General features: G+C 47.2%; 1 protein-coding gene across 1 annotated transcript; it reads right to left on the bottom strand.

Moving 5' to 3' along the window:
* Window positions 1-15,447: 15,447 nt before the first annotated feature.
* On the bottom strand, window positions 15,448-23,262 carry LOC309330819 (Golgi-associated RAB2 interactor protein 4-like). The gene is made up of 7 exons (XM_081842703.1): window positions 23,133-23,262; window positions 22,377-22,538; window positions 21,101-21,303; window positions 19,914-20,160; window positions 17,373-17,656; window positions 16,405-16,463; window positions 15,448-15,661 (listed from the first exon to the last, which is right to left on the bottom strand). Exons 2-7 carry the CDS (start codon window positions 22,533-22,535, stop codon window positions 15,549-15,551), a joined length of 1,065 nt encoding a protein of 354 aa, XP_081698829.1. The 5' UTR covers window positions 22,536-22,538; window positions 23,133-23,262; the 3' UTR covers window positions 15,448-15,548.
* Between the last annotated feature and the right edge of the window lie 327 nt (window positions 23,263-23,589).

Here is a 23,589-nt window from a genome sequence, read left to right as displayed (position 1 = left end):
ATCTGTTTTTCCCCAATGTGTATAATGTGCACCACAGTACACAAATCTGGGGAAACCGAGCATAAAATATGAATGTCAATGCATGATATTAGGAGAAATGGTTTGCAACATTTTTCTTTTAGGCAAAAATATGTACAAACATGTGTTTCAAAGAACTGCACACTAAAATATCGCTGAATTTTTGTATGGACTTCAAGAAAAATTGCAAACAGATGTAGAAATGAATTTAAGATGGGGGGGGGGGTTAGAAACAAACCACGTTCACACCATACATTAAAAGCACAATAATACCCCTTAAAATGAGTCATAGCTTCCCTCGAAGGGAAATGAAACTCGTTCCCCTGACAAAGCTACAATTCCCAGAGTTCCCTGTGAGAGTTTGACTGTTAATCTTGAGGGGAATAGGGGTCTCCTAACAACTCTCAGCACCCTGTGCAAACTACGGCTCCCAGAATTCTTTGGGGGAAGCCTTGACGGTTTAAAGGGGTGTTGCAGTGCTTTAAATGTACTGTGTGAATGTAGCCTGACATTATCCTTGAAGGCCAAGCCTCTCTCACACTGGGAGGACAGAGGTTTGGCTCTCCAGAAGGAGGACAAACAGGCGAGGCTAAACTGTCACTGGCTCCCCTTCTTCGCTTGGGCCTTGGAGCTTATGCCTGACTCATATGTCAATCAACACAAGATAATATCACCAAAGCAACTATCTGTAAACAAACACTTAAAGTCCATAAAAATGGCAAAGGTAGTTTGTTTCCCAAATAGGTTTTATCTTAAACAATAGCAAACACAGTAAATAAAGAGTCCACTTGTGATATACCAGTGGTTCAGTGCTCACACTTCGTTCTGGTATTCCGACATTTTGTTGCTAAAGAGCTTAGTCATCGAGCTTTGTAGTAAATAATATACAGTGGTACCTTGGTTGACAAATGACTTGACGAGTTGAACGTTTTGGCTCCCAAACACCGCAAATCCGGAAGTGAGTGTTCCGGTTTGCTGACATTCTTTGGAACCCGAACGCCCGGCGCGGCTTCCGATTGGCTGCAGGAACTTCCCGCAGCCAATCAGAAGCTGCACCTTGGTTTCCGAATGTTTTGGAAGTCAAACGGACTCCTGGAACAGATTTTGTTCGACTTCCAAGGAACAACTGTACAAGAGAAGACAGTATGTAAATGACTGAAAGCAGGGGTATATCTGTCCCTGTCTGCATGTTTCCATCAGGAGGAGCATAGAAAGAGGATGATGTCCTTCAGTTTGTGAAGGAGGTTTCTAAAAACCATATTAGGGCAATATCTTTATTAGCCCAACCGAAGTGTCCTCACAAAACATTCTGGGTGACCTAATAAATACCTTGCCCTCATACAGATTTTGATTTCTGCCCCTTATAGATGTACACCATTACCTTTTATTTGAAAGCCCACTGAAATAAACAGTGTCTACTGCCCACAAAAAGGGGAGCTGTGATCAGGGCTGGGTGTAGGGATGGATCAGTCCATTTCCAGTCACGCACGCACAGCCCAAATTAGCCCATACCGTTGGCCAGGGCTCGGAGGCCTGCCTGCAGCCCCAAAGTCAAGTACAACTTAATGTCCCAAGTGCTGTTGCATTTGAACAGCAACGATCATCATCATTAATAATAATTAAATAGTTCAGTCACAGGGCCCTTTTGGAAGGCCTCAAGAGATGCGGCAGAAGGCCTAGATGAGGCTGGCCTTGTCACTACAGCCTCCTCTGCTCCCCTTGCCGCCTCTTGCGTGTGTATTTTGGGGGGTGGAGGTTGCCGAGGCAGCCTGACGGGAGCCCAGACAAATTAATCACGTTATGAAAGTGTGAACATTCTGTCGCTTTCTCCAGCCCGTCTGCAGTGCCCATTGTTACACGCCTGCCAGCCAATCCCACGACATATGGACCCCATTGTTTCCTCACACGAGGCAACAACCCGCACCGGCCTTGTGGTCCCCCTTGACAGATTGGGCTTCCTCCTCCTCCTCCTCCTTTAATCTCTCACTCGCTCCTTTGTGTTCAGCTTCAGGTATACTTAACAGACCAAGTTAGCTTCTATAGCTTGCAAGGCCTTCTTCACAACGTTGGTTTTTTTTTTCCATCACCAGAGTCCTATCAGGAGGCGTATCCTTTCAACACAACTGCAAGTTGTTTTCTGTCTAGAAAGCAGGCCATATTGCACGCAAGGACCCCACATCCATGCACATGCTAGGTTACTGTGACTCCTGGCAGGTTCTGAGCACATGTACAAGCAATAATAATCATCACATGCATGTAGACAGGAAACAATAGCCACACAGGATTGAGGCACTTTCTTCAAAGCACACACGGAATGGCTAACAAAGTGGCTGTAGCATCAGTTTTCAGCTTCTGTCACAATTAACCTACTAGTGCTTTATGTGTCTCTGCACATTGGAATCTGTCTTACAGGAAGCAGGTGTGGGATTTTTTTTAATGCATTAAGAAAACCCCCAAATGAGCCTTCCTTAGTAGTATTTTGGGGAGATTGGAACTTCTGGCTATATCCCCTCTTGGTAGACTGAGCCCCTTAACTGGGCCGCATCCGTCATTGCATTTCTATTTCGGCCTTCTTACAGTGAGCAAAGGGTCCTGTCCCTCATTAACCCATTTTATCCTGTGATGCAGCCCGAGAAAGAGAATGATTGGCTTAATATCACCCACTGAACTTGGCTTAGTGGGATCCCCACCCTCTACACTACCCTGTTCCGGTTATATCTTCTCACCTTCCTAATAGTGCCGCCCTCACAATATGACATTTGGAATGTGCTATGTCAATATGAAGTGATGGCCACCAACTTGCAAGCCTTTAAAAGAGGACTAGACAAAATTCATGGAAAATAAGACTAACAACTGCCTTACCAGTTGCCGGGAATGACAAGTGGGGAGAATTGCTGTCGCACACAGGTCCTGCTTGCGGCCTTCCCAGAGGCATCTGTTTAACCACAGTGTGCTGGACTGTATGGGCCTTTGGCCTGATTCAGCAGGGTTCTTCTTATGTTCTTCACTACTTACGGTACTGAGGCACCTAACCATAAGCCTGCATTTTTATCAAAGCTTCTATATATTTCAATCAAGGCTTGTATTTAAAAATGAGCTTAAAAAGGATTTTCAAATGTTTCATGCCAGGCAGAGAAAACCTTGGCCATTCTCCTAAGACAAGAGGGCCCCATTGATTTATAGTAGAAAAACAATTCTCAAAGTCATAAAAAGGGAGAATTACATATGCTGCCCCAAGGCTGAAAAAACACTATTAAGATTCCATGTAAGATATATTATTACTTATATGTCATATATATAGCTCTTTGTCTCCCTTATAAGGGCAAGGAAGTGGGTGTATCTTTTGTGGGTGTATCTTTTGTGATTGGTTCTACCAAACAGCCAATAGGAATTTCAACCAGGCTGATTGGACAGAGGCAGCCACAGGAGGAGCAAAGGGGGCTGGATTAAGGGAATATAAGTGCTGGCCAGAATGGCAGGAGGCCAGGCCAGAGCTTGGTAACCATGTACCACTGAGCCTCTCATTTATTTGTCTGACAAATAAATTACTATTTTAATTTCTCTATTGCTGCGTTGAATATTTCATTCCAGCTAAGCGTTAACCACAAGCAGGGTGCTACATTTTATGGTGCCCTGTGACTCGGATAAGTGGTCTGCTGGAACGCAGCCCCTTCGCCCTACTGGGCAGGGTACAAGAGAGAGGACAACTGCTTACCCAAAGCGCGCACTGGTAAATTTTTCCAGGGGGAACGCAGAAGACTCGTCTGTCTGATACCCTGCTCACTGGCGGCGACGGACCGGGGGAAACAGGGAACCAACCAAGGGTAAGTGCACAAAGGGATTTTTGGCCCTCCAATTAATTAGGAGGAAGAGAAGTCTTGATCAAACTTCTGCGTCTCAGTAAGGGGAAACTGAGTACGCTAGGTGGTTGGGTACATCAGATGGTGATCTGGTGTAGGGAAAGGGAAGGATTGGGAGGTAGAGTGTGGTGAAGTATCCAGCGTATTGTATGTGTGAGAAAGTACAGAGCAATCTGTAGCTGACCTGAGTGTGGAGTGGGCAGTACTTCGGTTCCTAGTAAGGCCGACTTCACTAGGCAAGGAAACCCACAAAGCGCGTCTGTGAGTGACTGAGTGGATACTTCACAGGGCCATACAATGGGAGTTGGGGGTTCAAAGGGGGAAAATACACCTCTTGAGTGTATGTTAAATAATTTTAAGAAAGCCTTCTCAGGGGCATATGGAGTCAAAATGACGCCAGAGCGCTTGAGAACGTTATGTGAACTAGAATGGCCAAAACAAATTACTGGATGGCCATCTCAGGGAACTTTTGATATAAATTTAGTAAGCAAACTTTGGACTGATATCGCCAAAGAAACTGGAGGGTGCCCAGAACAATTTCCATATATAGATTCCTGGCTGAGCACATTAAATAAAAATCCTCCATGGATAAGGGAATGCAAAGTCAAACGATGCAAATTATTGGCTGTAAAAGCCGAAGCTAGGAAAGGAATCTTGCCAAATAAACTCAAACCCATTTTTGAGGGACCAGAGGAAGAGGTGCTTCCACCTCCACCCTATGCTCCACATCGAAGGGAGCTTAATCCAAACACTCCACCAGTTGTAACCCCAAGGCAAGAAACTGGAATGAATAATGGGGGTGGAGTCACAGAGCTTGATTCCTTGATAGATTATGATAAATATCTTCAGGAGGCATTGGAGTCCTATAATAAAGCCCAAGCAGAAGTGGTTATTCCACCTGTGACTCCTAATAGACCTCCATCTACAGTCTCCTTTAGTGGAACAACTGATTGCCCACCCCAAACCCCTGTACATCCAAGTCCCAGAGAAATGTTACAGAAGTTACAGGGAGACCTTGCTCGGTCAGCAAGCAATACAGCCAGGCGTATAAAGCTGCTAAAAGAACGCCTTGCGACAGATACCATCCCCTATGATTTGAGGCCCCTAGAGCAAAGTGAAGAGAAAGGTCACGTAGTAGCCCCTCTTAGAAGAGTATTTGATGCACTTGAGGAGCCTGCGCTGGTTAATGGGCAACCCGGACCACGGCCACCTCGAACTTCGACCCTGCAATATATTCCATTCACAACTACAGATCTGATGAATTGGAAAACACACACCCCATCTTTTGCAGAAAAACCTCAGGCTATGATGGACTTGGTGACTTCAATAGTAAATACTCATAGCCCTACTTGGACAGATTGTCGCCAGCTCCTAAATACTCTGTTCACCACTGAGGAAAGGAGAGACATAATTGAAAAGGCACAGATATATTTGCGTGAGCAGGCCAGAGTGGGAAATATTTATAATATTGACCGTCATCTCCAAGATAACTTTCCCTTGGAAGATCCTAATTGGGATCCAAACAATGCAATTCACCTGGCCAGACTCACCACCTACCGCCAGACACTTGTGCAAGGTATCCGCAGGGCATGCCAGAAGCCCACTAATATGTCTAAAGTCTCAGAAGTAGAACAAAAACCAAATGAGAGTCCGGGAGACTTTTTAGAGAGGCTGCAGGAAGCCTATCGTATATGGACTCCTTTTGACCCTGAAGCCCCTGAAAACAGCAGAATGATTACTGCTACATTTGTGGCCCAGTGCGCTTCTGACATTCGTAAGAAAATTCAGAAATCAGAAGGATGGGAAGGGGTGCTGATGAGCCAAATTATGGCCATTGCACGCCGAGTTTATCGGAATAGGGATGAGGCTGAGAAGCAAGAGAAGAAGAAGTGGCAGAAGGAAAAGATGGTAATGCTAGCCACAGCAGTGAAGCAAGACCACCGCCCCTTAAATGGAGGGAGAGGGCGAGGAAAGAATCCACCACTGGGAAGGAATCAATGTGCAAATTGCAAGAAGGAGGGTCATTGGAAGCGGGAGTGTCCTGAACCCCTGAGGTTGGAAGAAGTACGCCCAGGCCCAGGCCCAGGCCCAGGCCCAGGCTCCGGCCCAAGAAACCAGGGACGGGGACGGGGAATGATCCGAGATGGAAGATATCAGAGACCAGGACAAGGAAGGAGTAGAGACAATTTCATTGGACTGGCAGAAGAGGATTTTACTCAAGACTAGGAACGACCGGACTCCATAAAGTTAGGCTTCCAGGAGCCCACGGTCACGATTCAATTAGGAAGCCATTTAATAGATTTTATGATTGATACTGGGGCTGAATACTCAGTACTCCCAGAACTATTGCAGAAAAAGGCATCTAAAAGTGTAGTCATTAAAAGTGCCACTGGACAGTCAGCCAAGAGGTCTTTCCTCCAACCTTTGGAATGCCAGATTGGGGGACATCGTTTAACCCATCAGTTTTTGTATATACCTGAGTGTCCAATACCTCTCTTAGGCAGAGATATGCTGTCCAAATTGCAGGCCCAAATCACTTTCACTCCTCGAGGTCCAGAAATGAAACTGCCATCAAAAGCAGCAGGAATAATTACCCTCTCAGTACCTAAGGAACAATCATGGCGCCTAATGTCAGCCTTGCAAGTCCAACCCACATTGGATACAGAATTAAACAAGCTCCTCCGAACTCTACAGGTGCCACCAGGAGTATGGGCCGAAAATAGCCCACCAGGAATGGCTAAGAATATAGCTCCAATTGTAGTAACCCTAAAACCTATGGCTACCCCTGTATCTGTAAAGCAATATCCCTTACCCCGGCGAGCAGCAGAGGGCATCCAGAAACATTTGGACCGCCTATTAAAATATGGTCTGCTTAAGCCTTGTCAATCAGAATGGAACACACCCCTTTTGCCTGTTCGAAAACCTGGGACAGATGAATACAGGCCAGTGCAGGACTTGAGGCTCGTAAACCAGGCTATCGAGACCTTGCACCCAAATGTACCAAACCCATATACCTTGCTGAGTTTGATCCCACCAGAAGCAACATTTTTTACTGTATTGGACTTGAAAGATGCATTCTTCTGTTGCCGGCTGGCACCACAGAGCCAACCTATATTTGCCTTCCAGTGGGAAGACCCTTTGACAGGAACAAAAGGCCACCTAACCTGGACAAGATTGCCCCAAGGATTCAAAAATTCCCCAACTTTATTTGGCACTGCCTTGGCGAGGGATCTAACAAGTTACCCCTCAATACCGGGAGAAAAGGTGGTTCTGCAATATGTGGATGATCTTATACTAGCTGCAAAGGATTTTGATACCTGTAAAGAAGGGACAGAGGAACTGCTCCACTTGCTCTGGGAAGCTGGCTACCGAGTTTCCCAGAAAAAGGCACAGTTATGTTTAGAAAAGGTCAAATATTTGGGCTTTGACATCTCACACCAACAACGAGCATTGAGACCAGAGAGGAAAGAAGCTATTTGCCTTATCAAGGAACCTACCACAAGAAAACAACTTAGGGGATTCCTGGGAACAGCAGGGTTTTGTAGACTATGGATACCTGATTTCAGTAGTCTGGCCAAGCCCTTACATGAAAGCACTCGAGGTGCAGAAAAGGACCCATTCGTATGGGGACCTGAACAGAAACAAGCCTTTTTAGTTATCAAACAACGACTTATGGAGGCACCAGCCCTTGGATTGCCTAATTCGGAAAAACCCTTTCAGCTGTATGTACATGAACAGAATGGGATTGCAGCGGCAGTCCTGACCCAGAGATTAGGAAGTTGGAACCGTCCAGTAGCTTATTTGTCTAAACAATTGGACTCAGTAGCAAAAGGATGGCCTCCATGCCTAAGGGCAGTAGCAGCCACTGCGAGCCTTGTCAAAGAAGCTGATAAATTTACCTTTGGCCAGACGATGTATGTGAATGTACCTCATGCTGTTCTGACACTCATGGAATATAAGGGTAGTTATTGGCTAACGAACCCAAGGATGGCTAGATACCAAGGCCTATTGTGTGAAAATCCCAGGATTCATCTACGAGTAGTGAATATGCTCAATCCAGCGACTTTGCTGCCCCTACCAGAGGTAGATGATGAGGAATCACATGATTGTCTCCAAGTAATGGATGAAGTTTATTCCAGTAGACCTGATCTGAAAGATGAACCATTGAAAAATCCAGATGTTGTATATTATACGGATGGTAGCAGTTACCTGCATGAAGGTGCCAGACGAGCAGGATATGCTGTGGTCACCAATGAGGAAGTTGTGGAAGCTGAAGCTTTGCCTGCTGGCACCTCAGCACAAAAGGCTGAACTTATAGGTTTAACTAGAGCTCTGCAATTGGCAGCCGGATGTAAGGCAAACATCTATACTGATTCAAAATATGCCTTCTTAACCCTGCATGCACATGGAGCTCTATGGAAAGAAAGAGGTCTAATCGGAGCCCACGGGAAGGCTTTGAAATATGGACCTGAAGTAGAAATCCTGTTAGAAGCAGTATGGGCTCCAGAACAGATTGCTGTAATGCACTGCAAAGGTCATGGACGAGGAAGGGATCCAATAACCAGAGGAAATCATGCTGCTGACAAAGCAGCCCGAGAGGCAGCCCAAAAGCCTGTGGGAGGATTTATAGCAGCCCTCATACCAGAGGTAGTTCCAGAAGATGTTAAACCTCACTATACCCCAGAAGAGAGGAAGTGGGCTGAACAGGAAGGAGCAGTTGTGAAGGACGGTTGGATGATCCTGCCGGACAATAGGATTTATGTACCTCATCATCTAGCAGGCACAATTGTAAGAAATTATCATGAATCTACTCACCTTGGCGGTACTGCAACTAGAGAGAGTCTCAGTCGGAAGTTGTATATTATTAATCTATCACAATTAGCAACTTGCATTTCACAGAAATGTGTTCTTTGTGCTAAAAACAATCCCAGGCAGGGACCGGTACAACCTCCTGGAATTCAGCATGTGGGATACGTCCCCATGGAAAGCCTAATTGTGGACTTCACAGAGCTGGTCCCTTCTAAGGGATTCAAGTATCTCCTTGTGTTTGTAGATACTCTTACCGGATGGGTTGAAGCTTTTCCCACCCGAACTGAAAAGGCACGAGAGGTAACTAAAAGACTCCTCACTGAATTGATCCCAAGGTTTGGATTACCTAGATGCATTGGAAGTGATAATGGGCCAGCGTTCATTGATCAAGTAGTACAAGATGTATGTCGAGTCCTACAAGTAAAATGGAGACTGCATACAGCATATAGGCCTCAGAGTTCAGGGAAAACTGAAAGAATGAATCGGACTCTGAAAACCCAATTGGCAAAATTAACCCAGGAAACGGGATTGGGATGGGTAGATGTGTTACCCATAACACTGTTTCGTGTTCGGTGTGCACCCACAAAAAGACTTAAGTTGTCACCTTTTGAGCTCCTGTATGGGAGACCGCCCTCCTTTGTTCAGGATATTCCAGCTGACCTTAAACAAATAGGAGATCATGTGACACAGGGACAAGTGCAATCTCTCTCCCGTGTTTTTGTTTCTCTTAACAGGTGGGCCCTCGAGCGCACGCCGTGCAGCATTGCCGAGCCGATTCATCAGTTCCAGGCTGGCGATAGCGTATGGGTGAAAGAGTGGAAACGTGATCCACTTGCACCTAAGTGGCGTGGACCTTACACCGTCTTGCTCTCTACTCCAACAGCGGTGAAGGTAGCTGAGGTGACCCCCTGGATTCATCACTCTCGTTTGAAGAAGTCCGAAGGCAGTTGGACGTGCAAAGGTGACCCCTCTAATCCTTTAAAACTAACTCTCTCCAAAAACCCCTGTATCTAGCCCTACCGGGAACGGGCTAGGTCACGGGCAACATTTGACGACCGGCCTGCTGCAGCCACAACCTGGAAGCTGGCTGACCTGCGCACGCCTGAAGCTTGAGGAGCGTCTGAACCAGCGACTGTGAACGGAAAGATTCTCTAATACAATTGATTGACTGCCCCCCTTGTGGAACAATTATCAGAGATATTACTCATTGGGGATCCTCGGGATATATGTTTTGGTCTTGGTGGTTCCCCATTTCTGTCACTGGGGGAATTATATTGGGGCTAATAATTATTTGCTATCACAATAAGGTAATCTTTTGTGGAAGGAATGCATATACTAGACATCAACATGATTTTATTATTAATCCTGATCCCTTGGGAAGGGGAAGGGTCCTTGAATCTGACCAAATTGGCTAAATATGGATTCAGCCATGACCACAATATGTGGGTAGGTTTAGCTGAAATGGTAGCTAATGTTGCAAATAGGACCAATTGCCTTGTTTGCTCTCTTGGGCCAGATGATTCAGAGGGAGGTATGCCCTTATTACCGATACCATTAGATGCCATTGGTATGGTAAGCGAAATGCCACACCAAACTGAAATACAGAATTTCCCCGGATGGAACTCAACTAAACCATTACGAGTTATACCTGTACAAGGGGAATTCTGTGTACATAAATCATCAGATGCAGCTGATTCTCCCATGATAGGCTCTTCTCATTGTCACTATACTTGGGATTATATTAAGAATAGTCATACCTGGGCACACGGTACTACCTATCGAACTCGGAATACCTTGCCCTGTGCACCTCCTTTTATTCACGCATGGAAAGTGGTGTGGAACATAACTGTGACAGAAAAAGGCAATCTAACATACTGCACTGTGAACTCTCTACCCCTTTTGGTATTTCGCCTTCTGTATTCCACGTACCAAAAACCTCAGACCCGATGGTTGTGGTGGATATGTGGAGAATGGGCATACAAGAAACTCCCTTCCAAATGGAGTGGGACTTGTTTCTTGGGTTGGGTATTACCACCAATGTGGATTATGCCCACTAGTTCGGCCAGGCGAACACGAAGGAATGCTGATATTTCTCATATAGCAGGAGGAAGTACCCAAAGTTGGAGCGGTACTGATGATTGGCCACCAGAGCGCATTATAGCCTATTATGATCCTGCCTCCTGGAATCCTGGTGAGCTCATACAAGGGGCACGGGATCCTATTTATAATCTAAACAGAATAATTCGATTGCAAGCAGTAGTGGAACTTGTAACCAATGCAACGGCCCAGAGTTTGAGACTTATTGCACAACAGTTGGATGAAAGTAGAGCCGCCATTTTGCAGCTGAAAATGGGAATGGATTATGTACTTGCCAGGCAGGGAGGCCTATGTGGAGTCTTGAACTTGACAGGGAATGCCTGTTGCTTTAACATTTCTGATAATGGTGAGGCAATCCGTGTGTTGGCCACAAAGATGGAGAATATAGCACATGTCCCAGTACAAACATGGGAAGGATGGGATATGGGATGGCTCACCAATTGGTTACCTAATGTCACAGGACTCAAAGGGATACTATTGTCTTGCTTGTTTTTCTTGACAGTAGTAGTATTGGTTTTATGTATGATGCCATGTATCATTTCATGTTTTAGAAGTACAATTAGCAAGATGGTTTCAAATGAAACTCTACCTCATATCATGGCCCTATACAGAGCTTTACCTCAGGAATATGATGAAGGTCAAGCTATCAAGGACACTTGGGATGAAGGTCCTTGAGCTTGAAAGGGGGGAATGAGGCACCTAACCATAAGCCTGCATTTTTATCAAAGCTTCTATATATTTCAATCAAGGCTTGTATTTAAAAATGAGCTTAAAAAGGATTTTCAAATGTTTCATGCCAGGCAGAGAAAACCTTGGCCATTCTCCTAAGACAAGAGGGCCCCATTGATTTATAGTAGAAAAACAATTCTCAAAGTCATAAAAAGGGAGAATTACATATGCTGCCCCAAGGCTGAAAAAACACTATTAAGATTCCATGTAAGATATATTATTACTTATATGTCATATATATAGCTCTTTGTCTCCCTTATAAGGGCAAGGAAGTGGGTGTATCTTTTGTGGGTGTATCTTTTGTGATTGGTTCTACCAAACAGCCAATAGGAATTTCAACCAGGCTGATTGGACAGAGGCAGCCACAGGAGGAGCAAAGGGGGCTGGATTAAGGGAATATAAGTGCTGGCCAGAATGGCAGGAGGCCAGGCCAGAGCTTGGTAACCATGTACCACTGAGCCTCTCATTTATTTGTCTGACAAATAAATTACTATTTTAATTTCTCTATTGCTGCGTTGAATATTTCATTCCAGCTAAGCGTTAACCACAAGCAGGGTGCTACAGTACCTTAATATTTTCCAAAGAAAGCCACCATTTATTTCTGCCAGTAGCAAAATCTTGCACCCAGGACCATGCAACCTAGTAAAGTCTATGTTCTTGCACCAACTGGTCTGTTTCTTTCTGTCTAGCGGCACTGTTCCTCTTTGGATTTTTAAAATAAGCAGTTCCACCAACTTCAATGGGAGTTACTCCAAAGTAAGCTTGCAGAAGTTTACAGCCCCCATAGCACCATAGCTGTCAACTTTCAGATTTGAAAATAAGGGATCAGCAGCCTCACCTGTCCTGGGGACAGTCTATGAGATATCTAACAATCCAGGGAAGCAGCGGGAAACGGTGCTGGAATAAGGGAATTTCCCGCAAAAAAAGCAAAGGTTGACAGCTATGCGTAGCACTATTCTGGAGTGAAAGGGAGGCGTAAAAGATGGCATCTCCCATTTTGACCAAAGGCTGCAATTGTGTACACGCTTACCCCTGAGCAAACATGCATCTGATCAAACTGCGTGCATTGGTTCGATTAACCGTGCTTAGGTTTTAAATAACATGGCGATAGGCAGTTTCCAAACACCCTCTTGTTTCTGAAGCCAGCACAGGCAAGGGGGTAAAGAGCTGATGAATGCAGGAAACAGAAAACAGAAAAGCACCTTCCGTGGTGATTAAAGGGTGCTGGTGTTTAGTGTGATCCTCAGTGTGAGGCCAGGAATGCGAGGGGAACACCAGTGCCCTTGTTTTCATCTCAAGGAAGCTGACTCATACCCAGTCTGTCCATTGGTCTATCTAGCTCAGTATTATCTACACAGACTGGTAGCAGCTCACCAGGATTTCAGGCATGAGTGTGTAGGGTCTCTCCCAGCCCTACCTGGAGGTGCCAGGAATTGAACCCGGGACCCTCTGCATGCAAAGCACTTAGCCATGTCCCTTCCCCTAATAGGTGACGATCATCTCCCACACTCCACTTTAGGGGCTTAGCTTCTTTTCACCACACCCAGGAATATATATATTTTACGATCCAGCCCTTTTCTTGATTGTGTATTGAGGTCCTATGTCCCCCCCCCCCCGGTTCCCTAAGGTGTAAATAACTAGACACAACACAAGATATTGGTTTGGGATCAAATAAGGCCACAGCTTTATTGGTTACAGATGTGAGGTTTGACCATAGGCATTGGGGTAAGGCAACTGCGCATGTCCCTCCCTCCCGCCCATGAAGCCTGTGGGGGTGGGAGTGATGCCCTATGACCTAAGTCAAATTGGGGTGTCCCCCAAGTGGTTCTCTTAGGAGGAGTGGTATGGCCCTAGCCCCCGTCTGGCCATCGAACAGGAGCCACTCCTCCTGGATCACTTTAACAGGATACCCTTACCTGTGGAGGGGCAGGCGGAGGCTACAACATCCCCTCCAACCACGACTAGGCTTAGCCAATGCCTATCTGCCTTACAAAGTTGTGACGATTGCAACGAGGTAGGCGAAAACCCAAATGGTGGTGCCAATTAGCCAAGTGGGGAAAACTCCTACCCTGCCCCTGAAAATTAGGCGCCTGACATTGCCCAATAGCAAGGTCAAACCGTACCTGAACAAAAACCAATCCAAGGGAGGGAGGGTAGGAAAACCGGCAAGAGAAAAGCCGAAAGGCCACGCTGGCCGGGCATTTAAACTTTCCCTGGGTGCAGGTGGCAAGGGCTGCTATTGGTCGGTTGGTCCAGTGCCCAGGGAAATGCCCATTAACTCCTGCCGCCATTGGCCAATTTGGCAGCAGGGATACAAGTAGGACGGATTTCCAGGGAGGAAAGGAGCCGAATGGACTTAACATCCAGTGTGAAGAAGAGTTCTGGGGAACTTAAAAGCTTGCTTCTTCCTTTGTGGGGTTTGTTGATCATTTTGACAGCCCCGCTTTCTTCCACAAAGACACACAAAGGTACCTTCAAAGGGGGTCAGCCTCTCAAGCAAAGCATCGTGCGCCTTCAGACCAGGCTGTAGCTACATGGTCAAATGGCATCCTCTCCTCCATTCCCAGTCTTTTCTAGAACCATCCCAATGGATTCCATCTCAGGGGGAATCTGCTGCGATTTTCCAAGGTCCTTGCCTAACAGCTGCGGCCAGGGGCAGCTGCTCTTCCTTCTCTCTCTCCTCATCACAGCCATGCCAGCCGAATTCACACTGCCCTCTGCCTGTTGCTCACATGACTGCAGCCTCTTGATAGGGAGATGGAAGTGGTCTTTGGTGGAGTCCAACCTTTGCAGGCCACACCACATCCATTTAAGCCAGGTTCGGGAGAAATGAGGCTGGACATTGCTCCAGAGAGCATCCTTGGCTTCAGACTCTGAACTGCCCTGGGCATGTCCAAACCCAGCCTTCCCAAGAACAAATAAGCTTGTAATGTGAGCAGGAACTACAGTGATTTAGAAACTGTGGGATGAGTTCTGGCTGACACCAGCCAGGAAAAGAAGCTGAGAAAACCTGGCTAGTTTCTCTTTTGTAAATAGTTTGGTAGCTTGTTCCTTCTAATCCAGTCGCTGTGGACCATTCGAAAGCTTGCAGATACTACAAAGCACTCCCTTACATGAATAAACTTAGGAGAGTTAATGTAAACAGGCCTAGCCCCAGGGATAGGCACGGCCAAGAATCTGTTCAGAGCCCTGCAGTTCAGAAAGGCCTTTTGCCAACTGGGCCTAGTCACTCGTGGCACCCTTACCTCGGGTATGATATACTGCTTTTAAATGGGACCTAAGCCATTTTAGGGGGACGCAGGTGGCGCTGTGGGTAAAACCACAGAGCCTAGGGCTTGCGAATCAGAAGGTCGGCGGTTTGAATTCCTGCGATGGGTGAGCTCCCGTTGCTCGGTCCCTGCTCCTGCCAACCTAGCAGTTCAAAAGCACGTCAAAGTAGATAAATAGGTACCCCTCCGGCGGGAAGGTAAATGGCATTTCCGTGCGCTGCTCTGGTTCGCCAGAAGCGGCTTAGTCATGCTGGCCACATGACCCGGAAGCTGTACGCCGGCTCCCTCGGCCAATAAAGCGAGATGAGCGCCGCAACCCCAGCGTCGGTCACGACTGGACCTAATGGTCAGGGGTCCCTTTACTTTACTTTACCCTTAAGCCATTTTATGGCTCCAATCAAATGTCTCCACAGTACAAAGAGTTCTAGTGTTTTGAGAGATTGAGAAAAGCTTTTCTCTCTCCATGCCAGACATACATTGATAAACTTTGATAATGTCACCTCTTACTCGCCTTTTCTCCAAACTAAGAAGTCCCAAACACTGCATACTTTCCTCATGGGGTGTCATGCCTTCCCCTTGACCAGACCCCTCGTAACCCTCCCCTGCCCTGCCCCCACCAGCCTCCCCTCTCCCCTGTGCCTCTTGGCCCAAGACTCACAACGGTGTGGTTTTTCTAGCCATTGTTTTTATTAAATTCAGAGATGGTTGGAGAAGAGGGGAAAGCATCTCTGTCCCTTTGGGGCCTCTTCTGCTTCTTGGGCCACTCTCAATGCCTCCTCTCTCTGCCCCCCTTTCTGCTTCCTTTGTGGTGTTTGTGGCTGGTGCTGGAGAAGGAACCCATGAGAATAGAGGAGATCTTGCTGGGGCTCCGGCTGGCAGCTGGAGGGAAAGGAGGAGAGACCCCGAGAGGAGTCAGTGGAGCTGCTCCCACCACCTTCACCTGCTGCCCCTCCCCTCCATGGGCACAGGAATGCAGCACTGCCCCTAACCTTCTTTGGCTGTGCCAGGGCTAGCCAACGTGCCCACCCCCGTTGTTGCTGGACTACAGCTCCAACATCCCCCTGACTATTGGTCATGCTGGCTGGGGATCATGAGAGTTGGAGTCTAACCAATGTCTGGAGCCTTTGCCTATCGAAGCGTGCCATGAATTTATTCCTGCACTGCAGAGGGTCGGACTGGATGACCCTCAGGGTCCCTTCCTATTTGACAGTTCAATTATTCCATTGCCTTATTTTCAAATGCTACAATTCTCAAATCCATTTGATTTTGGAAATGTTGATCCAATATGGCATCCCTGGATTAATGGGTGGATGGAGATTCATGGATTAAGGGCTTCTGCTTGCCCGTGCCTAGAAAGCACAGCTCCAATAGGTTTTCTGCTTGTCCAATGCTTTCCAGGCACAGTCAGAGTAGTTTCCATTTGCACCACCGCTTTGCTTTGAAAACCCGTCCTTTGCTGCTGAATCACAAATGCCAATCTGCAGACAACCCAACTGATGTTTGCTTTGATTCAGCGGAGGGACAGGCAGAAGCACAGCTGATCCCTGAGATGCTTACAGTGGCATGGATCTTCCAGCGTATTTGGGGATGGGATCTGAGAAGCTGGCCGGAGCAGCTCTTACCTCTCTTTGATGAATGGCTTCGGCGTGACTTGCTTGACCTTTTCCTTCTGCTGCTTTTTCTGAAACAGGAAGAGCACCTGTGAGAATGGCTGCCATGTCCACGTGAAACCTCCTCCATTCGCCATTCACCATGAGGACAATCAGAAAGTGGGTAGGGTCCCCCCACCTCACAATTAGGGCTTGTCCACACTGGAGTTTACTGTGGGTTTGCCGCTTTTTGCAGTCCCATTTAATTAGCACAATCCACATAATATTACCCTCAAACAGCACCAGTCTCAATGCTTTCCTCCTGAAAATTTGGCTTTACCAGATACAGGATGTACTTGTGGGGTGGGGCACTGTTGACTCCACCCTCCCTGAGCCTGCCCAGGCCTTGCTGCTGAACAACATCAGCCCCAAGCTGCTTTGCGAGGCTGCAATGATCCCAGCCTCACAAAGCAACACAAGGCTCACACTGCCCTCTCTGAGCAGCTTTGCAAGGCTGGAATCTGATTAGATCCCAGCCTCAAGAAGCTGCACCAAGCTGGCTTGGGGAGGGCGGCGTGAGCAACACCCCCCAAAAAATGTGCCCGGGGCAATCGTCCCGGCAGCCCCCCCCCCCACTACACCCCTGCCACTGTGAGAACAGAATTCTGGACAAGATGGGCCTTGGGTCTGATCCAGCAGCCCGGCTGTTCTTATACTATAGGATATTGCGAACTAGTTGTCCAAATAACCATATGGGTAGCCTATGTTGTCAGAATACAACTCCCATCATCCCTAACCATTGGATATGTTGCCTGGGTGTAATGGGAGCTGGAGTTCAAAAACATCAGGTGTATGTGTGCACCACCAAGCTTGCCATAATGTCAAACTGGAGCTTTCTGTCAGCGTATGTTTGTTTGGGGTGGTATGGGTTGAACCTTTTCGCCATCAGCCTCAAATCCTAGCTCCCCACTCTGGCTGCCAGCACAAAATTTCCCTGGTACCTGCTTCCAGACGAGCGGTCCTTAGGCCTCCTGTCCTTCTTGTTGCCCTTGGAGGACCTTTGAAGGAGCTCTTTGGAGCTTGGACCCTCTGAAGGTGGGAGGCTCTCTGATTCTGCTGGTATCCCTTGGCTGGGAGTTGGAGATGGGCTGCTGCTGGGTTCAAGGATGCTATACTGATTCGTCAAGGGCTCAGCTGGGTTCCTCTTGCCCTCTTCTTCTTGCAAAGTGCTTAGGACTTCTGCAAGGATGTACTCTCTGTCCGCAGGGAGCTGGGGCACAGGATTCTGGGTGGATGGAGAACAAGGTATTTGAAACAATGGGCATGGACCTAATTTTCTTTCCTGCGGACAGAGGCAGATTTAGGGCAGCGCGAACAGTTTCCCCACATTGGGTGCCAAGCCTAGGGGGTGCCGTAAGGCGTCACAACTATGACATAGTGAATTGAGCAGAACAGAAGGTGAGATGTGGGAGGGCGCCAAATTTTCAGCTCACACAGGGTGCCACTGAAGTTTCTACAACTATTTGACTGTAACATTATTTGTTTGAAGAAAGTTCTATTAGTAAAGCTTTGGAACCATATTTTGGGTCCGGACAATATTTATTCCAGGAGGAGTCAGTTTTTATCCACCCTATTGCTTCAAGCTGTGCAGTAGTAATACCTGCAGTATGTTGTAGGGATGGACAGACTTGAGGCTTGTCAGACTGACTTTGCTTGTTGTTTGCTAGAACTGTCAGATCAGCCAACCAAAGCCAGAAATAAATAACGCATTTTGAGCACAGGCTGAGGCTAGGAAGACGTTTTCAGAACCTGAAATGAGTGGAGCTCACAGTCCTCTCACATACGCACTCATGGTTACTCCAAACTTACTTTATTTTAGCAGCCTTATTTAAATGGAGAGGAAACAATGTGAACTAGTATTCAGAAACCTTTACTAATCTACTTCAGAACACACAGAGCTCTAACAAGCACTTCCCAATCTATTAGCACTCCACCCCAGCTCTGCTAAGTAAATTCCCTTTGAACCTTTTTCAGCTCGGGTTCCCCAGATGCTGTTGGACTGGGACTCTCATCATTCATCATTCATCCCAGACTAACTGCTATGCTGGATGAGCTATAGTCCAACAGCATCTGAGACTCCAAGGTTGAAGAACACTGCTTTTTAAACAGCTAAGACCAGTTCAATGTACTGTTATAGATTTGAAGGGTCTAGATTATACCTGTGGGTATAATCTAGACCAGTGATCCTGTGTATGGGAGGCCAGAATCTATAGGAGGAAGCTTGCTGAACCAATCAGGCCAGTTCATTTGTCAAGGTAATGGCTTCAGCTGCTCACTTAAATAAATACCTGTCATTCACATCTTAAAAGAGTGAGCTCTGATCCTATAGAGACATGTGGATGAGTTTTTTTCCCATCTGTTCTGGTTATATGCCACATCATCCTAGGATGGAGAATAATAGGCCAAGATTGTGTATGTGAAAGTTGTGAGAGAATTTTTGCTAATGCTGGCAGCTGGAGACTCAGAGGCATGTTTTGCTCGGTGCTGGACTCCAAAGCTTTGGGCTTCCCTGGAACTCTAATGGGGAGGCAATATCTGTTTTGGTGTTAATGTTGTGAGCCCCTCCATCCTATGCTCAGGTTGAATATGTGTCAAGAAAACCATATATCATAAAGACACCACAGTCTCTGTTGACCTTTATTCCAAGGAAACTGAACCCTGGGAAAGAGCAAGCACGCCTGGAGTCTCTCACTGTTCAGAGATTGGGATGTGTGCAACACTGGTGTCAGAAGTGCTGGAGAAGAGTAAAGTGGGGTATCTGTGAAGGGATGGCAGAATGCACCTCAAACAGCAGTCCTTGGTGCAAGAGTAGGGATGGTGGAAGTCCTCAAGGATTATCCTACTTCCATCTCTGAAATGGTAGAGATCATCCATCTGTGAGACTGGAGAGGGCTGGGGTCTTCTGAAGTAATCTTTGGTGTGAGAGGAGTGTGTGTTAACTATAGGTGTGTTCCTATTTTCTGTTGGGAATCTGAATACGTGCAACTATGCACACAGAGTCAATTAAGGTTTGGCAGACAGCCAAGGCAATGTGAAGGAGTAAGTCTGCCTGGTGATACAGAGGCATGGAGACAGCTCCATGATTGGTCAAGCTCTCTCACAGGAATATTGCTTAATGGCCTACTAACTGGAATGTACGAGTGTCAGTGTAGGAGTTGTGAGTCGTGTATGAGAGAGCAAGTTAAAGATCCGTGTTCTGTTCTGTTCCTGTAAATAGGCACTGTATATAATAAACACCTAACTACAAGTTACTGGTTCCTGCTTCATCCTTCCTGTCTGCAGCCAAGTTGCCAATTGCTTTCGTGAACTCTATGTTTACTCTGCTAGGTCTGGCTAAGGTCCTGCAACTAGTCAGAAAGTTGTGAAACACCAATAGGTTTTGCCAATATTTCAACCTTCCTTCCCACATCCCCCCTGCATTCCTAATGGTCTGGGTGTCCTACTTTTAGGGGCTTCACTTCCATCACCCCAAAGGAACTCACAGCTGTAGCGTTGAGAGCAGGCTGGCCTGGCTTCCATAGGTCTTCAACAGGCTCCTTCTTCAGGCTAACGTCCGAGGGGGGTCGCAGCAGGTGGACAACCTTGACCCATGACTCAAACTCACTTTCCTGTGTATCTGGTAGTGGGCAGAGCTGGAGGTAGAAAGTGCGGCCGGTGGACATTTTGAATCGGAGCTGTTGCTTATCAAAGTCATGGATGGAGATCTTGACAAAGCACAAGGGAAGGAGCCTGCAGGGAGACGGGGAGAAAAAGGAGGAAGATCTGTACGTGTGTTTGTTGGGGGAGTGCAAAATGGGGTCCATGAACTGACTTGCCGTCACACCACAATCTGCACCTTCTTTATTTATTATGACTTTTTAATGGCATGCACAAGATTTAGGAACTTTCACTGAAATAGCCCAGCCATTCTTAAAAATTACCTCTGAAAGCAGCAAGAGAATTTAGAATGAAACAAAGTGAGGTTTGCTACACTCATGTCCTGCTTGTGGGCTTCCCATTGGGGTTGCCAACATTTTGGAGCCAGTGTCTACAGTTCCCAGAGTTCCCTGTAAGGAGGGATTGACTGGTAAGCCATCCTGGCCCAATACATTTTTGGTACTTGAGGTAAACCACAAAATGGTGCCCCCTTCCCCACCAGGTAAGAAGGGGTGAGTGAAAATCTACATCAGGAACAAGGGAATAGAGACCTATACAGTGGTACCTCGGGTTACATATGCTTCAGGTTACAGACTCCGCTAACCCAGAAATATTACCTCGGGTTAAGAACTTTGCTTCAGGATGAGAACAGAAATCGCGCAGTGGTGGCGCAGCGGCAGCAGGAGGCCCCATTAGCTAAAGTGGTGCTTCAGGTTAAGAACAGACCTTCAGAACGAATTAAGTTCTTAATGAGAGGTACCACCGTATTAGGATCTGCTGTCCCTGTGGATCCTGCCACCTGAGGCAGTCACCTCACTTTGTCCCATAGGTGGGCTGGGCCTGCTGGAAATTGTATCTCTATGGGGATAATAGGGGTCTCCTAACCACTCTCAGCACCCTTAACAAACTACAGCTCCCAGAATTCTTTGTGAGGAAGTCTTGACTGTTGTACCATAGTGCTCTAAATCATGCAAATGTGGCCTTTTTAAGCAGGGTGCTGCCTTGGTGTGAAAATGGGCAAGCTGGGCCTCACCTGGTCAGCTCAAACCTCGTATTCATCGAAGTGCGGTGTAACCGGGCGGCCTGGAGGCTTTGAGGCTGCTGTCGGGAAGGGAATATTGGCCGGGCCAGCAACAGCACGTTGGGGACCTGAAGGCCTGGGCTGGTGGCCGCAATGGCAACCCGCACCATCTGGACTTGATTGTGGACGTCCAGGGTGCCACCTCGCTTGCTGACCTGCAATGCAAAGAGAAGTTACCATGTGATGACTGTTGTATCAATCCATCAACCTCTGATGGATGACTTAGAAGGATTGGGTCCAGCATCACTTTCGCTACGAGTGTGTGTGCCAGTATCCATACTCGGCAGAGTGACATCTCAACGCAGCTCCTTCCTTGGAAGTGTCTTCAGGGTTGAAGGTACACACAGCAGCCAATAAACACTCATGGGCGCCATAAAGATTCGATCAAGTGTAGAAGCTTACTTGACAGCCATAAAAGCATATTGGTAGCAAATATATACAGGCATCCACCACTGCTGTGGTCAAGGCATGCTTAGAGTCCAACAAGAGTCCAAGACTCACTCTCCCTGCTTCTCACCTCTCTTTACACTTGGGAGAAAAAACTGACGCTGCCTTTAGGAGATAGAGATGAACTCCTTTTCTGGCCTCTAACAAACCAGCCTAAGAAGATAGCTCCCCAGAAGGGGTCTGCTTCCACTGACACAGACTGAGCAAAATCCCCCTGACAAACATCACCTCACTTCTCTGCCAACAACAGACATCACTCCCTATGTTCCTGGAGATTTAACAGCTATTTACTGAACTGTACTCAAAACTTGACAGCACAGCCTGCAATTCCATACTGCTCCAGTAGTGATAGGAAAACACTCCTGCTTTTAACTCCACAGAAAACTAACTTACTAGACTGCAGGTGTACGTTACCAGCTAACATCCTCACTGCATCTGTGAAACTCACTGACACTAGAACAGCAGCCTAAAGTGTTTGCTTTAGGCCCTAGACATGGGGGCATGTCTCGTATCAGCACCCCAGACTATTTGCAGGGGTGGTTACAGCAGGGAGAATTCTGCCAGGGCCAAATTTTCCAAACATGTTTCTGCAGTGATGGAGAAAGGGGAACTCTCTTTGGCTGAGTTTTGCCCAGTTCTTGAGAAACTCTGGATGTGAGTTGGGGAAGGATCTTGACTCAGTGCTCCCCCCGCCCCGCGCCTTGCATGCAGAAGGGTGTTGAGTTCAACGCCCGGCATTTCCAGAGTCCCAGGAAGCAAACCGAGGAGCAGGTTCCCATACCTGGACAAAGTCGCTTTCAAACATGGTGGCACACTTGAACAGGTTGTACTCCCCGGAGCGTAGTTGGCGCTGGAGGGGCCCCATAGCTGTATTGAAGAGGCCTTTGGTGGTGATGTGACTGGGTGGTTTGGGCGCCTCCATCGTCTTCCCTTGCTCCATGGCCTACATGGGGTGTGAGAGACTAGTGGTTAGAACAAGAGCAGGGAGGGGCGAGAGGCAGGCAAGAATTAAGGGCTGCAGCAGATAAGTATATGTGTGCATGTGTCAGGCTACTGTTATAAAGGCACAGGAGCAAAGCTGAGAGGAAAAGGTGGCAACCTTCCCTGAGTGCCTTGGTTTGTGAGTTGTTTTTGCAGGATTGCCAGGTTTCCCACTGACTGCTGCTCCTGTGCCTTTAACGGCCTCTTGATTTGCAGACCTTCTCAGGTTAGAAAGCTGTAGGTAGCTGTAGGTCAGGCATAGGCAAACTCGGCCCTTCAGATGTTTTGGGACTACAACTCCCATCATCCCTGACCACTGGTCCTGTTAGCTAGGGATGATGGGAGTTGTAGTCCCAAAACATCTGGAGGGCTGAGTTTGCCTATGCCTGCTGTAGATCTTGACCTTATAGGTATGGCTTCTGCAAAAGCAGATCAAGCTCTCCCCTCATCAGTTGGCAACCCAACTCATGGGGCAATGGGGCTAAGGACATGCTCCGGTGCCTGTGCTCATCGCTTGCTTCTACCACGGCTTGTTTAAAGGGTGTCAGCAACTGACCTGTGGTCTTTTTCCGGCCCCTCCTGCCAGCCCTGCTCAGTCCCTGTTTCTCCCAGGCCCCTTGGATGTCGCTCTCTGCGGGAGCAATCTTGTGATGTCATCCTTCCCTCTATGACCTCTCACTCCATTGCCATGGATCTGCCTGCAGAATTCTTGAGCCAAGACAGGTTGGTCCCCGGACTGCCACCTTTTTGTGTTTCAGGGGAGGGTTCTTGTGGATGCAACAGCCACAATGTGGACAGCAGAAATGCAATAGAGACAGAGGTTGCCGCACGGCGGTTATAAAGGCACAATGACTCCATCTAGTGGAAGAAACAAAAACACACTTTTCTGAAGTGCAAACTTTTGACCAAACGCTAATGTCTCCTCCCACACTATTGTTTATCCTTGTTAATAGACTGTCATATCAAGTGGGCTTTTAGCAACCATGGGCATTTAATTTCATGCCTAACTGATA

Source organism: Podarcis erhardii (genome assembly GCF_964252035.2).
Source record: "Podarcis erhardii genome assembly, chromosome: 15".
Lineage (NCBI taxonomy): Eukaryota > Metazoa > Chordata > Lepidosauria > Squamata > Lacertidae > Podarcis > Podarcis erhardii.
This window is presented reverse-complemented; position numbering and strand designations above follow the sequence as displayed.